The following is a 15,376-nucleotide window of genomic DNA, read 5'->3' as shown; positions in this document are numbered from 1 at the left end:
ATCAGTAAACCTTAGTTAAAAAAAAAAAAAAAAGCAACTCTTCTTATGTTATTACAGACAGAGAAAAAATAAAAATAATTTATTCTTCTAGTCCCTTCTCCTATTACAATGCAAGATATTTTTATTTTTATTTTTTTTTTCCTTCTCTATTTATCTAAATCATTGTCAATCAGCAGCACCCCTTTCCAGTTGTATGGGAAACTGCTGATCACAGCCTGAAGCTCTGAATGACCACCTGAGGCAAGCAATGAGTCAGCTGCAGGAGCACAGGTGTAGGTAATTCAGCTATGCTACTGGAAGGGGTGGAGCCTGGCTCCACTTCTCCCAGATCTCATTTAAGGACTGACCACCACTAAGGTAGGATCCTTTTCTCTGGAGATTGCTCCTGTGTGCAGTTTACTGTGAATCTTCAACATCAGTGAGCATTTTCCATTTACCATAGATTATCTTTCTATCACAATAATCTTTTGTACAAAGCATCTTGTTTGATCTCTATTTATCTGTCAACTGTTCACCAGTTCTCTCCAAATTCATGATAAATGAAACCAGTAACATTTTTCAACCTGTAAAACTGGAACTCTGTCTTAACTAAGCTTTTATTAGCTGAGACTTCTAATTTATATCTTTGGGCTGCTTTGGGGAACTATTGTGTGTAGTTTATGCTTCTTTATGTTGGTAGCTAGCTGAAAAGCAGGTGTTCTCAAATGGTCTTTGCACACATTTCTTGATCAAGTTTTGCTATGTACTAAAGGGTTCTCACTCCATTGCTGTCTATGCTGACATTGTTTAGGGCCTTTATGTAACTAAATACTATTACATACAACAGTTGGTAATGTAAAAAAAACATGTTTTTCTATGTTGTAAAAAGTATCTTTTTGTTATTTTTTTTGTGCATCTTTAGCCATGCTGCCTAAAGCATGTGGTAAGGATTTTAATACTTTTCTGTGGAGGGAGGGAAGTTAATGAAAAAATATCTATGAAAATATAAATATGGCAGAGTTGTTGCCTGAGAGTACGTATAAGTATTCTATATGTAGTTAAGATACTATATAAATGGGCTGGAAGTTGTGTCCTATGAGGAGAAACTGAGGATGCTTGTATTACCTAGTTTGGAGGAAAGTAGGCTAAAAGACAACATCACTGTTCTCTATAACATCCTGAGGAAGGAAAATGGAGAGACACATCTATCGACACATCTATCCCTTCTCCCTGGTAAGTGCTGATAGGATGCATAGGAATAGTACAAAGCTGAGCTGCAATAGGGGAGGTTCAGACTGGATATTAGGAAAAAATTCTGTCTTGTGAAGACAGTCAGACAGGGGAACAGGCTTCCTAGTGCAGTGACTGATGCTCCATGCTTGCAAATCTTCAAAAGGCATTTGGATGATGGCCTTAATAATATGCTTTAACTGTTGGTTAGTCCTGAGATGGTCAGGCAGTTGGATCTTATGGTTGTTGTAGGTCCCTTCCAACTGAACTTCCAACTTTCCTCCTTGCAGTCCAATTTTTCATTAATCATCCTCCTCTGAAATAAAAAATCCTGAATACAAGCAGTGTTTTGTATCAATGGCTGTAGTGTTCACTTAAGCCAGTCCATGAACTGTTAAATTTGAGAGAGGAAGATGTAGTTCTTTAGCAAGACCAGATCAAATAGGAGAAATGAACTAGTAACTATTATCCAAACTCAAATTTCTAACTTAATTAGGGAAAACAACATCTTATCTATCTTTGGATCTTATGAAGCTGGATGGACTTGATTCTGAGCAAGCAATGATTGAAACCATGGAAGGAACACATGATACTCTCCTCTCTTCCATAATAGGTAACATCTCCCAAACTCGGGCAAATTCTCAGATGCAGCAGTGGAGTGGAGATGCATGCACTACGAAGAGTGCACAGAGGGATTTTAGAGAGTTTTGTTCCTTTGCTGTACTGTGAACCAGAGCTATAAAGGCAGACATAGTACTGCTGGTCTTTAAAGGCAGAAGACAGCTTAAGCTCCAGTTGGGCTTTGACTCCTCTAATTTTCTCCCTGCAGAGCCTCACAATGTCTTCATTTGTGTGCCTCTGGTGGCGCAGGTGTGCCTCTGTTGGTGCAGTGGTGTAAGGTGCTGCTTGCAACACCAGAGACCCAGGGTTCAAATCCCCCCTGTGGCGCAAGTGGCAGAAATGCTGCTCTGCTACACAGAAAGGCTCGAATCCTGGGAGTTGGATTCGATGATCTCTAAGGTCCCTTCCAACTCACACGATACTGTGATACTGTGATTTTCCCCCTGAATGGCCTGCCCTTCTTGCAAAGGTCACAAACGCTTTTTCATCCCAAGTTCTAGCCAAAGTTCTCTATTCAGGCTGATCTTCTCTTTCAACACATGAGGGCAACCTGCTCCTGAACTTTTAAGATTTCTTTCTAGTGCAACATCTACCCTTCCTGCAACCCTTTGCCTCCCAGGACTGACTCCTAAGGAACTCAACCAGTCTCCTAACCAGGCTGCCCTCTGGAATTCCAAAGTGGCAGTTCTGCTAACCTCCTCTTTTACTTTTCCAAGGATGAAAATCCATTAATTCATGACTGCTATGTGCAAGACAGCTTCCAGACATGTCTTCCTTCTCTGTTTGTAAAGAGATCTACAAGGGAGCTTCCCCTGGTAGGCTCACTTACCAGCTGTCTTGGAAAGTTACCTTCCATACACTCCAGGAACTTCCTAGGCTGCTTCCCCTCAGCTGCATTGTATTTCCAGCAGACATTGGGTACACTGAAGTCCCCCACAAGGACCAGGGCTACTGAACTTGTAACTTCTAGCAGCTGCCTATGGGATGCTTCACCTGTCTCTTCATCCTTATTGGGTGGTTTATAATAGACTCCCAACAGGATATCATCCTCCCTGATTTTCACCCATAGCGACTTCACATTGTTATTCCCACTAATGAGCTCTATGGAGTTGAAACGCCCCCTAAAAAACAGAGCCACCCCACCTCCTCTCCTCCCTTGCCTTCACCTCCTGAAGTCTTACAGCCCTTCAGTGCAGCTCTCTAGTAATAAGAATGATCCCACCATGTTTCAGTGATGGCAACTGAGTCATAGTTCTCCTGTTGCACCATGGCTTCAAGATCCTGTTCATTGCCCATGCTGCATGCATTAGTGCAGACGTACTTCAGCTAGGCTACTGGTCTCACCAATGACCCTGGAGTGCTGCTCCTAAGCTCATCTCTAGCAAGCCTGATTTTATCCCCTTTTACCTTCAAACTTAGTTTAAAGCCCTTTCTTTGAGCTCTGACAATTCCTAGGCTGGAATTCTTTTTCCCCCACTGACTAAGGTGGACCCCATCTGTTGCCTGCAGGCCCTGTGCCAGACAAACCATCCCATATTAAATAAATAATTAAATTTCCTATGGCACCAGCCTCTTAGCCACACGTAAATCAGGTGGGTCTTCCTTCTCTTCTCTGTACCCTTCCCTGCTACCAAAGAGATCAAGAAAAACACTGAGTGTTTTCCATAAACCAATCACCTAAATGTCCTGAAGTCCTTCTTGATAGCCATCATGCTTCTCTCCACAACCTCATCACTGCCTACCTGAAATACCAGAAATGAGTAATAATTAGAGGACCTTACCAGAATATATGAACACTAGGTAGGGGAAACTGAAGAATCAGTGGGCAATCATTAAGGTTGGAAAAGGCCTCTTAGATCATCCTGTCCAATCATCCACCTAACCACCAATATTGCCCACTAAACAGCATCCCTAAGTATTACACCTACACTTTCCTTTAACACCTCCAGGGACTGCAATTCCACCACCACCAGGTTCCAGTGGGAAACCTATTCCAATGCATAACCACTCATTCTGAAAATAAATTCTCCTAATACTCAATCTGTGTCTCCCCTGGAGCAACTTGAGGCAATTCCTTCATGTCCTGTCACCAGCTACACGGGAGAAGAGGCCAACACCCACCTTGCCACAACCTTCTTTCAGGTAGTTGCAGAGAGTGATAAGGTCTCCCCTGAGCCTCCTCTTCTCCAATCTAAACAATCTCAGTTGCCTCAGCTGCTCCTCCTAAGGCTTGTGCTCCAGATGCTCTTCACCAGCTTTTTTGCCCTTCTCTGGACATACTCCAGGGCCTCAGTGTCTTTCTTGTAGCAAGGGTCCCAAAACTGAACATAGTAATCAAGGTGTGGTCTCATCAGAGCTAAGTAAAGGGGAACAATCACCACCCTGGTCCTGCTGGCTACATTGGCCCTCTTGGTCACCTGGGTGCTGTTGGAAATATCCAAATAATTTTGTGAGAACAGTATCTCTGATAAAAGCAGATTTTATTCACAATTGCAATTGCAGGCATCCACGAGCAGGAAAAACATGCTTATGGATGTGATACAACAGCTTTTGTACCTTGTTTTCTCCCCCTTTCCTCCCGTTTCCCCACTGTCTGGGTACTCCAGGTTCACAGTCTTATCAAAAGGTTTACATTTGTTAATTACTCATTAATTTGTGTGTTATCTGATGTCAGTCAGTAGCGGTCCTGTTGTCTCCAAGATGTCTCAGTACTCTTCTCATTCACATTGACATGGCTTATATATGTATGTTGTTAATTGTTTAACTCCTCCTCCTTTAAATCCGTTACTCAGGTCCTGTCTATCCAGCACCAAAAGTTAGTAGTTTTCCAACATCAAGGGGTTTCTGATTTGTAAAGTTATCTGTTACATCTAACTAACCTTTAACTGAAGGCTGAGAGGTTTTTCAGATGACTGGACAGACAGGAGCTTCAGTCTTTGTGGTTATAACTTATTCCATCTACCAAAAACACACACACTACAAAAACGTTACTTATACACACTAAGTGTGCATTGCTGGGGAAGGTTTATCTATAAGATGAGAAGTGAGAACTAATAAAGTAGAAAGATCCCTGAAAAAAATTATTCATTGTAATAAAGGTCCCAAATGGTAGCAGAGGCCATGAAATTAACAGAATTCTTATTTTGTTCCAATGAAGAAACAACATTCAATTCCCACATTCAGAAAATGATTCAAGATGCCTTAAATCACATTTTTTTTTTCATTAGTAAAGAAGGGGGAGATGTGGGAGATGGAGAGGTCAGCTCAGCCCCGTCAAATATCAACTCTTTGATAATGAGGCTCTGGAAAGGAGACAGAAGGTCTGAACAAATAGAGATGTTTTGTACCTAGGCATAAGATAAACTTGCTGCTGATTATGAAGTCTTATTTTGGAACTTGCTTTCTAGCCAATGGATTGTCAGTAGAAATGCACTGAATGTGTGTGTTAGAATATAAAAAGGCTTGCTTAGAAGAATGAGAGATACAGCATTATGATCATAACTATCACAGCAATAAAGAAATCTTCCTGGCACGAGAAGCCTGTATTGTGTTCCTAATTCACAACAGTTGGGCAGAGAGAAAAAAACAGATGAGATTTAACAAAAGCAAGTGTAGACTTTTGCACTGTGGGAGAAATAACTGCATGCAGCAGTACAGGCTGGAGGGATGATCTGCTGGAGCAGCGTGCCCTTGTGGCCAAGAGGACTAATGACAGCCTAGGGTGCATTAAAAAAAAATAAAATAAATGTGGCCAGCAGGTCGAGGGAGGTGATCCTGCCCCTCTACTCTGCCCTGGTAAGGCCTCATCTGGAGTGCTGTGTCCAGTTCTGGGCTCCCCAGTACAAAAAAGACAGGGATCTCTTGGAAAGAGTCCAGCAAACAGCCACAAAGATGGTGAAGGGCCTGGATCACCCCTCTTATGAGGGAAGGTTGAGTGACCTGAGCCTGTTCAGCCTTGAAAAAAGACAACTCAGAGCATCTGATCAGTGTCTAAAAAAAAATTAAGGTGTGGGAGGCAAAGGGACGACCCTTTAGGCAGTGTGTGGTGATGGGACAAAGGGAAATGGCCACAAACTGGAGCAGAGGAAGTTCTGCACTAATGTGCTTAAGAACTTCTACACTGTAAGGACGACAGGGTACTAGAACAGGTTGTCCAGAGGGGTTATGGATTCTCCTTCTCTGGAGATGTTCAAGACACACCTGGATTCCCACCTGTAGAGAGCCTGCTTTGGCAGATGATTTCTAGAAGTCCCTTTCAGTCCCTGCCATTCTGTGATATATAAACTCCAGAAGGGAGGATGTAAAGCAGACACAGGCTCTTTTCAGCAGTGCACAGAGATGAGACAAGAGGCAATAGGCACAAAACTGAAACACAAGAGGTTCTGTATGACCACTGGGAAGCACTTCTTTGTTGTGTGGATGTTGGAGCACTTTAAGAAGTTGCCCAGAGAGGGGATGGAGTTGCCTCTCTGGCTGTCTTCAAAAGCTGCGCATACATGGTCCTGGGTAACATGTTATAAACAACCCTGCTCAAGCAACAGGGTTGGACAAGGTGACCCCCAGAGGTCCCTTCCAAAAACTTGACCATTCTGTGATTCCATGACTGTGAAAACAGATGACTAACTTTCTAATTCTCAAATCTTTTACAAACATGGTGATCTGGAGGATGTCCTAAAATTTAAACAGAATAACAAAATTCAGAGCTATAACATTCAGAAGCAGAACTAAAATATACAAAAGTGCAATGCTTGTTAGCAGAAAAGGTAAAAACTCTGAACCAGCTGCAGAACTGTTGTAATACACTGGAATTAAGGGACAAACATTCAGTAAGCAGACTCAGCCTTACAAGCAAAAAGGCAGCAGAGGTATACATGTGGCTTTGATAAAAATCTGTTGATACAGAGCAGGGCTTTTCTCACTAAGAATGAAAATAAAAATCAATCTCAGCAAAAGGGAAAACATCAGCAAAAGAAAACAAAGGGGAATCTCTGGAAAAGTTTCTGGCAGGGAATCTAAGAAGCTTGTGATGCAGCTTTCCATAGGAACAAATACTTCTGTGCTAATTCTATTACTATCTCTCAGTGCCTATCTTCATCATTTCACCAGGGTATGATCTAAGAATAGATGGTCTTCTTGCAGATTATAAAACTATATACGGGGAAACCTATTGTACCTCTCTCCTTCAGATATTCAGAGTATGCAACAACACAGCATTTTAGAACAATCACTAAATTCTTTTGGCAAGAGCATTCCTAAATTTCTCTTTACAGCTGCATGCTGTGAGAATTAGGGTTGTGTTTTTGCAGTAGAAACTTCCAATACCAAGGTATAGGCCCTTACTGAACTTACAACTTTCTTACAAAATAGCTCTGTGGATTAAAATGCCTGCACTGATAGTTTTTCAGAAGAAGGATGCCAAACAGCAGAATAGAACGGATGCTAGGATGTCCGTAACAGGGTAAGAAATTAATCCAAAGGGTTTAAGCAACACCTACTGTGATCAAACTTGAACAGTATCAACTTTCACAACAGAATGTGCAAGTTCATTGAAAAGGAAAAGGCTGCTAAATAAATGTAAATGAATAATTTTTTCTTGCTAGAACAGCATAACAAGTACCATAAATCAGGAATTAGGGCTTATTAACCTTTAGATGCTACCCAATATAGGCTTCTTCTTTCTTAAGCATGGCTTTCCTAAATTGGGATATGGCAAAAATACAGAGCAAAGCAAGAAAAGCCTGGCATGCAATAAAACAAGTATGACAGCTTCAAAAAATACCACCTTCCTACATCCATAGAAAAGTACAAAATGATCTTAAAAACAACAGGTTGGTGATAGACCCTATATATTGTGAGCCTGGAGTACCTAGTCAATAGAGGAAGAGGAAAGTAATTAACTGTGACAGGAGAAAAGGGTTCATAATGGTCAAGTGTTTCACTGATTCAGTGTGTGTTTTTGCCCTTGCCACATGGGGGTGCGTGCCAGCTACTGCAATACACATTAATTAAAAAAATTAAAAAAATTTAAAAAAAAAATTGCTGCTTCACTGATATCTTGGCCTGATGGAAAAGTATTGATTCCAAGCATTTCCAACAATGCCAAGTTGGTGTTATTTCCCCACTCAAGAACAACAATTCATAACGAGGACCCAAATCGATAATCGCTCCAGAAAGCCTCAATTCTGGATTACTCAACAAGGCAGGAAATCTTGAAAGCAGAAAACTTTCAAGACGTGTACACCTCCTGGTTATCCTGATATGTGTATTTGAGATGCACTGCTGCTGAGTTATGCTTCTGTCATCTACATCGTATTTCAGTTAAAAAGCAAGTCCAGTAGGAAGTGTATATACATTCCTAACAAAGAAATAACCACCCTACCTCGTCCTTCCTGGAAGGAGACGGGCAGCACCATTAAGAAGAACGTGAGATTTCTACAGATCCATAGATCAACAAGCATAGGTGTCAACTGCTTCAAAGCAACAGTATAAAGCACTTATTTGCTTGAATTGTTGGATTACATATTAAATTTTATTAAATGAAGAACAGTGCTTCCTCTGATCTCTCTCTTCCCACCCAACCCTATCTTACAGAAAATCACATACATATTTATAAGCCAAACAAGTAACATCAAGGTAAGTTGCTATCCCACTTTGTGGAAAAGGCCTCAGCTTGGAGAATGGGTGTGATTCCAGAACACTCAGGCAAGCGCTGGAATAAAGTACTGAAGTGAAACATCCTCATGGAGCAAGATAAAGTGGACAATTCTTTTACTTACGATATCTGTTAAAGAAAAAAAAAAAAAAGCACAAATCCAGTTTGAAGCACAGCAAATACTTAACAGAATGCCACCGTAAGAATACAATGTCACTTCTGATACAGGATGTCATTTTGAAGTATACTTAGAAGTAAAGAGTATAACCAGATGTACAACCCTGAAATATTAAAGTACCTGGGGGCCTATTAAGGATTACTGGAACCCACAAATGCTGATACCAAAATGGAAATACATAATGCACAGGCAAATAATGCTAAGCCCATAACTTAATCTTCTCTGGGAAGCCTCTAGTGCCTGCACTAAACCACAGGGCATAGATGCTTCTTATAAAGCCAGAAACCCAGGAGGAAAGCTTGCAGAGTTACCAAAATAACAACTGTACAACTTCTGCTTAAGGGGAACATGCTTTTTCAATGGTTAGAAACACCTGTTATGTAAAAACCATTTTGGTCTCAGAATCAGTTTGGTTCTGGATGTAAGAAAGCACATAAGGGGAAAAAGCAAAAGACAGTAAATCTATTTCTCTAGTATAAACCACAGTCTTCCAAAAATAATTCAGCTCTGAAATATGTCAACTTAACTTCAAAACAAAGGTAATAACCCACTCATGATTAGTCAGTCTGGTATTAACCTGGAATGTCAACGAAAAAAAGTGAAATTGTTTTTGAAGGGATAAATGAAGAATTTTTCCACTCACCCAGGTTTAAAAGCATTTGTAAGTGAAGATGTTAGGGCAACAAAGATGGCTAAGAATCTAGAGTGCAAGACACATGAGGAATAGCCGAAAGAACCTGCTTTGTTCAACCAAGAGGTGGGTGAGAGAAGGCAACTCATGGCAACCTACAGCACCCTCATGATCTCTTTGGTGACAGCAATAGGACCCAAGGGAACAGCATAGAGTAGTATCATAGGAGCACGAGGTTGGGTTAGGAAAAGATTCTTTGCAGGTGGTCAAGCACAAGAACTGGATCATCAGGGTAGTGCTCATAGCACCAACACTGCTGTAATTCAATAAGTGTTTGGACAACACTCTCAGACATACAGTTTAGTTTTTAAGTAGTTTTGTATGGAGTCAGAAGTAGATTATTTTTGTGGGTCTGTTCCAACTAAGGATACTCCGTGGTTCTATTACTCAGTCTGAGTATTCATACTTTTAAAATGTCCTGGCTAAATGCTTTTAGTATTACTTTTTTCTTCCTGAAGAACCTAAGACCTGATGCTCACAGATTAAAATCAGAAACATTAAAAGTTCTCAGGTCCAGTAAAACCATTGAAGTTTCAAAGTGACAAAACAGAAGATATACTATCCACCTAAGACTACAAGCACAGCAAACATCCCTTCCTTAACTTAAGGGTTTGTAAACAGAGCAGTTCAACTTACTGCACAAGGCTTTTGTGGGATTGACCTGCTGTCCTACAAGCAGCTGCTGCAACTTCTTGATGTCTATGCGTGCTTCAGCCATGCTTTGCAGATCTCTGCCTTGAGCAGAGCTTTGACATCCATCCTCCGATGCTGAAAGAACAGAACACTTAGTAAAAAATTAGACAGGATTTCAAAACTTAGAAGGATGCACCTGATATTCAAAGGGGTTGCTTATCAACAAAAGCACTGCAAGGAAATGAAATCCCACTATTCCAGTACGTTGTAAAAAATTACTGGAAGATATCTGCCCTGTAAACATGAGAATTGGACATTTTCTTTTTAAGGTTTCATTTGAAGACTTCGAAGGATTTGATAGCATTTTGTAAGTACTAACAGAAGGTAGGTACTATTGACAGTACTTAAGTAATGAGATCAAACAGACACAAGAGGTAAGAAACAGGAAAACTTACCCCAGGGAGGATTTCCCAAATCTTTAAAATGTGTTGTTACAGATACTACATCAGTTTCTATTTTCAAGTTCATTTCTCCACTCAAATTTGCTTCAATCACCTGCAATACAATCAATTTTAAGCAAGTCGCTTTTGAAATGCAGAACTACAAGAGGAATAACACGATTCAAGCTTCCAGAAGTGCTTCAGTGCCTTCACAGCTCAACTGTACATTTTCAATGTGGTTCAAATACATAAATGCTGAGCTACAGAGCATATTTCTTATCATTCTTATGAGAAAGATCCTAAACCAGCCTCCCTCAAACAACAAAGAGAATAATTTAATCATTCTTGTAGAATACATATTGGTTTTGGGAAGTCCACGCACTAAGATAAAGTCCTTTGAAACAAGAGACTGAAGCTGGAGAAGTGGAACATTTGCTGCCTTTTCTTCTATCTTTTCAACAAACAGAAAGACACAAACACATTTGATACAACACACACAGAAAGCTGGATGCACTAGGGGCTAATCTGCATTTGCTTCCCAAGACTTAAAAACAAGCATTACTTGCACCAGAGCAGTTAATCCAAGCAGGACTTAGAAATACAGGGAACCCTGGAAACATTGAAAGCCTTCAAATTTCATCCTGAAAGCGGTATCCTACCAGAAGGCAATATGTTACCTTACACAAATCCTAGACAAATCAGAGGACTACTAATGCACATGACTTCTGTGATCAGAAGAATCCTTTGTACTTTTACAGAGGCTCATACGACAAACAAAAATTCCTACAGAATGGGAGATGCACCCAGAAGGACCAATTACCATTTGAAAGACCTTCTCAAAGCAGTTTTTGCAGCTCTCATCTTGATCAAATTTACTACTAAGATGCATCTAGCATAAGTAATTGTGACACTTCATGTTTTTATTTGTTAGTAATGGGAAAGCATGTACAAGGTGCAAGTACTCTGTCTCCTCCCTTAGAGTCATTGGAAGTATTTTCCAAAGCACTTTGGAGAACTTGAACTTTTAGTTCAAAAACTATGCCATCCAAAAAAAACAAATATAACACAGAGGCATTAGTTCAGACAACAAGGAAAAGCATTACATCCCAGCTAAAAATGAAGTCTGCAGGACATAGACTTAGGTGTCTTAACTTACAATGCAATTGCTGAGATTCTTCATTCTCTCCACAATACTCTTCATTGTTTTCAGCGCTGGTAGGTAAATACTAACCTAGAAAAACAAAACAAACAAACAACCTTACACTCATGACAGTATTTTATCTGTAATGCTCTAGTTTCCCCTTCAAGCACATCCTTATTTTGAACACCTCAGCTACACACTGACTGCAAGGAACGATATTTAACTAAATTCAGCAAAAAATCCAAGAACAAAAGAACTCTTCCCCATTCCAGTAACAGGCTATCCCTCTGGCAATTGCTTCAGATGCATTATCTAACATCCGCGTTGAAAATAGGGGACAGTTTTTACAGATAAGATTTTCATATGAACCTACATCTGTGTAATTAATTAGGCAGTTGAAAGTTACTACAGCTGATCGCTTTTGAAACCACATCAGTCTAAATCTGAAATAACAGAATGCATCAAGTTTCTACTGTGTCAACATCTTCAGATTTGAAATAATCTTAGCTATGGAAGTAACAGAGAACTATATCCTCAAATAGGAACACAATTTGCACAAGGAACTTTTGTTGCAGTTCAGCTGAAAGTTTAAACATAAAATTGATTTTTTTAATTATTTTTTTTTTTTTTTAAAAGGGAGAAAAAACATTTACAAGTAACTCTGCCAGGTAGGCTAGAAATTTCAGACACAGCAGACTGAGATACTTGGTACCAAGCAGTTAAATCATATGAAGCAATCACAAACCTTAGCATTTTGGAGACATTCCTGTACAAAGCTATGCAAGTCCTTTGCTTCTCCATTGCCCCAACCCAAATAACAGAGCAGCAACTCATAACCATCTGCTCCATTTTTACTGCTCCAGGGCTCTTGTCAGGACGAAACGTCTCCAAACCTCTAGCTTCCCCTTTTCTGATCCTTCTCTTCTCCAAAACCCACTGCCAGTAAATCCCATGGTAGTATAAAACTTCTCTGTATAATAAATAGATAAAACAGAAGCTTACATCAAAGTCTGGCACACTGGGCTCTCTGAAATCATTCCATAGTCTTCTGGGAATAACTCTCACAGGAATGTCATGCGTCACAATCCTACTGCTGCTTGATAAGGATGGCTTGAGAGAGACAGAACATGTTTTTAAAGTAAAAAACGGGTTCAATTCTGAATCCAAATTTTTCAGACCCAGACCGGGAAAAAGTAGATCCAACTATCTTAGATACCCAGTTCCATTCCTCTGTTTTTACACAGGTCCTCTATTAACCTGACTTTGAGTTCAGAAGAGTTTAAGAGTCACTAGAACCTATGACCTAACCTTAAACTGCAAAGGAGTGTTAACAACAACAACAACTTTGATGTCCTACCTGAAATCGAATAGCAAGACAAGCAAAAGCAAACCAAAGGGTCAAAGACTACACCAAAACCTCTTGCACTTAAGAGAGCTTCAATAAGAAGGCAGCAGACCACAGAAAATGTAGAGAATGGAGAAAGGTAGTGGGTGACAAAAATGTTTCAGTTGCGCAGCTTTCATTCCTCCCCTACTCCTTCCTTGTCTTTTGGAAAATACAATTCTGGTATTATCTGTTACCAGCCTTGGTAACAGACCAACCTTAATAAACTTGGCAAGAAAGGCCAGTAAGGTGAAAAATGCCAAGATTTTCCTTCATTTAGTTCTCTAGAATTACACCAAAGCTACAATTTAATCTAGAGAAAAAACACTTAATTTGGAACAATTTTAACATAACAATGATGATAAAAGCATTACGGCACTTACTAGCTCCACAGCAACTTTGAGACAGGGAGAGTGTTTGTTAGTTAACTTGATCTTCACTGCCTTGGCACTCTGGGCAGTTTTTAACGCTCTTGACAGGTTCTCAGGCATGAGCTCTAAATATATTTCGTTGTGATCTGCAGCGACTCCCTCCATCTGAAATTCATCGAAGAAATTCCCCTGCAAGGTTTGAAATTTGAGAAATAAAGCAAATTTTAAAAAGAAAGAAAAAAAAAAAAAAACAAACGTAACTTTGACTTAACAGTCCTTATCTGGTTATAGCAGGTATCCTTGACCCAGCACCACCTGCAGGAATCAACACAGGCTATGTGAAGATGGAGATCCACCGCCTCATTGGTGAAACTATTAACTTCAGGTTCTCCCCCAACACCCACAAGTCATCAAAATACACGGTAGAAGGGGTGAGTTATGGTTCACTGTTTCCAATTCTGGGCAGGCCCTTGCAGGCCAGTATACAGAGAACAGACAACCACGGAAAAGCGTCAAGCCAGAAACACCAGCCCTGCACAGTTAAGAGGCAGTCTCGCAAAACAGAATGGCTTGAGCAGCTAAAGAGGTCTGAGACACCCCAGCTAAGGGCTATATTTATAAGAAACGCCTTGTAAAAGTCATCTTGCTACCGGCGCTATTTTTCAACGCCGCGTGGATATTTAACTTTCCCAGCTTACCTGGCACAGCTCACACCACATGCTGACTCCTCCATTAGCAACTCTGTCGGACAGGATGAAATACAGCTTGTTCACAGTAAGACGCAGGGTGCAGGTCTTGGCTAATTTTGCGATCGTGTTAATTACACCTGGTGGGGTAGAAGGAACAGCAGAATCCGCTCCATGCTGTGTACCACGGCGGCAGGGGAGAAACCACTGTAGCCAAAATCACAACTCGCGCTACCGCAGAAGCTCCCAAACACATCGTGGCAAAGCGAACAACTTCACGCCGTTTCCCTTCCCACGGCCCGCGTCCCTACGAGCACACAGAGCCACCGGAGACCGCCGGCGCGCACGGCCCTTCCTCTTCCGTTTCCTCGGGAAAGGCAGCCCAAGCCGCTTAGACGCGACGTGGCCAATCCCTCTACCCTCGTCGCGGCGTACTCACGGCTGAAGTGGTTGAGACAGGCGAGATCCACGATCTTGGCCCTAAAGCGCATAACGACGCACAGGGCACACCGCGCCGCTCCCTCAACTATAAAGCTATAGGCGGGGCCAAGGAGGGCTCGTGGGAGCTGCCCGGCGTGAAGGGAGGGTCGGACGGAAGGCCCGGACCGGATCGGACGGCATCGGACAGGATTGAACCGGGAAGGTGCTGGGCGGTGGGTTGCTGGACCTGGGGGTGGGGCTGGAGACGGGTGGTTCGCTGGGGGTGATCTCAGCCCCGCGGCAGAGAGGAAGGTGATGGGTGCCGGCTGTCGTGTTTCTTGCAGGTGCCCCGGCCGGCCGTTAGCAGAGCAGAGTATTCCACCAGCAGGGAGAAGCACCTCGGTGTCTGATACTGCCAGAGGTTTGTGACCCGAGAGCTCTAGGAGAGGAGCAACGATTTCAGCCACCTTGAGCTGTGCGGAAGTGATACCTGGCAATTAATTGAGTGTCTTCAGCAAAATGATGTTCTACCTGGGGAGGGTTGTTTTTATAGATGAGCAGGACAGGTCAGTTCTGAAAACAGAGAAAGCATTCCACAAGCCATGAGGTTACACTGTGCCCTACTGGAGTTGATAATATAAGCATCATAGGTTTCCCATTCGCGCCTTCATGTCAACAGAACATTCCACAAACACTCTTCAACTGTCCATGCAGGCTCTTAACCAGTCAGAGTCGCAAGCTGTTCTTTCTTCTTCTAGAGGCATCCCTGGTTCTCATGCTGTTTATCTTGCTCCACAGGTGCTGCTCTGTACAGTCCTTCCTGTATACCCACAGGTTCCTGTCACAGAAATCTGGGAATTAAACTCACTCACCATAATGCCAGTGTTACTGTATTGCAGCACTGGAAAGCTAGGAAAAGAAAACTTGTGAAGGTATATAAGTGATGTGAG

The 15,376-nt window shown here is 41.6% G+C and overlaps 1 protein-coding gene and 1 long non-coding RNA gene across 2 annotated transcripts; one reads left to right on the top strand and one right to left on the bottom strand.

The window, feature by feature from the left end:
* Positions 1-2,711: 2,711 nt before the first annotated feature.
* HUS1 (HUS1 checkpoint clamp component) lies at positions 2,712-14,618 on the bottom strand. The gene is made up of 8 exons (XM_072327301.1): positions 14,446-14,618; positions 14,019-14,146; positions 13,333-13,509; positions 12,568-12,675; positions 11,581-11,655; positions 10,440-10,539; positions 9,988-10,119; positions 2,712-8,611 (listed from the first exon to the last, which is right to left on the bottom strand). Exons 1-8 carry the CDS (start codon positions 14,495-14,497, stop codon positions 8,529-8,531), a joined length of 855 nt encoding a protein of 284 aa, XP_072183402.1. The 5' UTR covers positions 14,498-14,618; the 3' UTR covers positions 2,712-8,528.
* On the top strand, positions 14,529-15,376 carry LOC140247621 (uncharacterized). The gene is made up of 3 exons (XR_011902727.1): positions 14,529-14,659; positions 14,771-14,847; positions 15,225-15,376. It is a non-coding gene; the product is annotated as an uncharacterized lncRNA (long non-coding RNA).

The sequence above is a fragment of the Excalfactoria chinensis genome, chromosome 2 (assembly GCF_039878825.1).
Source record: "Excalfactoria chinensis isolate bCotChi1 chromosome 2, bCotChi1.hap2, whole genome shotgun sequence".
In the NCBI taxonomy this organism is placed as follows: domain Eukaryota; kingdom Metazoa; phylum Chordata; class Aves; order Galliformes; family Phasianidae; genus Excalfactoria; species Excalfactoria chinensis.
This window is presented reverse-complemented; position numbering and strand designations above follow the sequence as displayed.

Coding starts and splice junctions, on each gene's coding strand:
- HUS1 (XM_072327301.1), bottom strand. CDS start 14,497: ATGCGCTTTAGGGCCAAGATCGTGGATCTCGCCTGTCTCAACCACTTC. Junction 14,147..14,445: donor CTGTCTCAACCACTTCAGCC/GTGAGTACGCCG, acceptor CTACCCCACCAG/GTGTAATTAACACGATCGCA. Junction 12,676..13,332: donor TCAAAGTTGCTGTGGAGCTA/GTAAGTGCCGTA, acceptor GTCTCTCTCAAG/CCATCCTTATCAAGCAGCAG.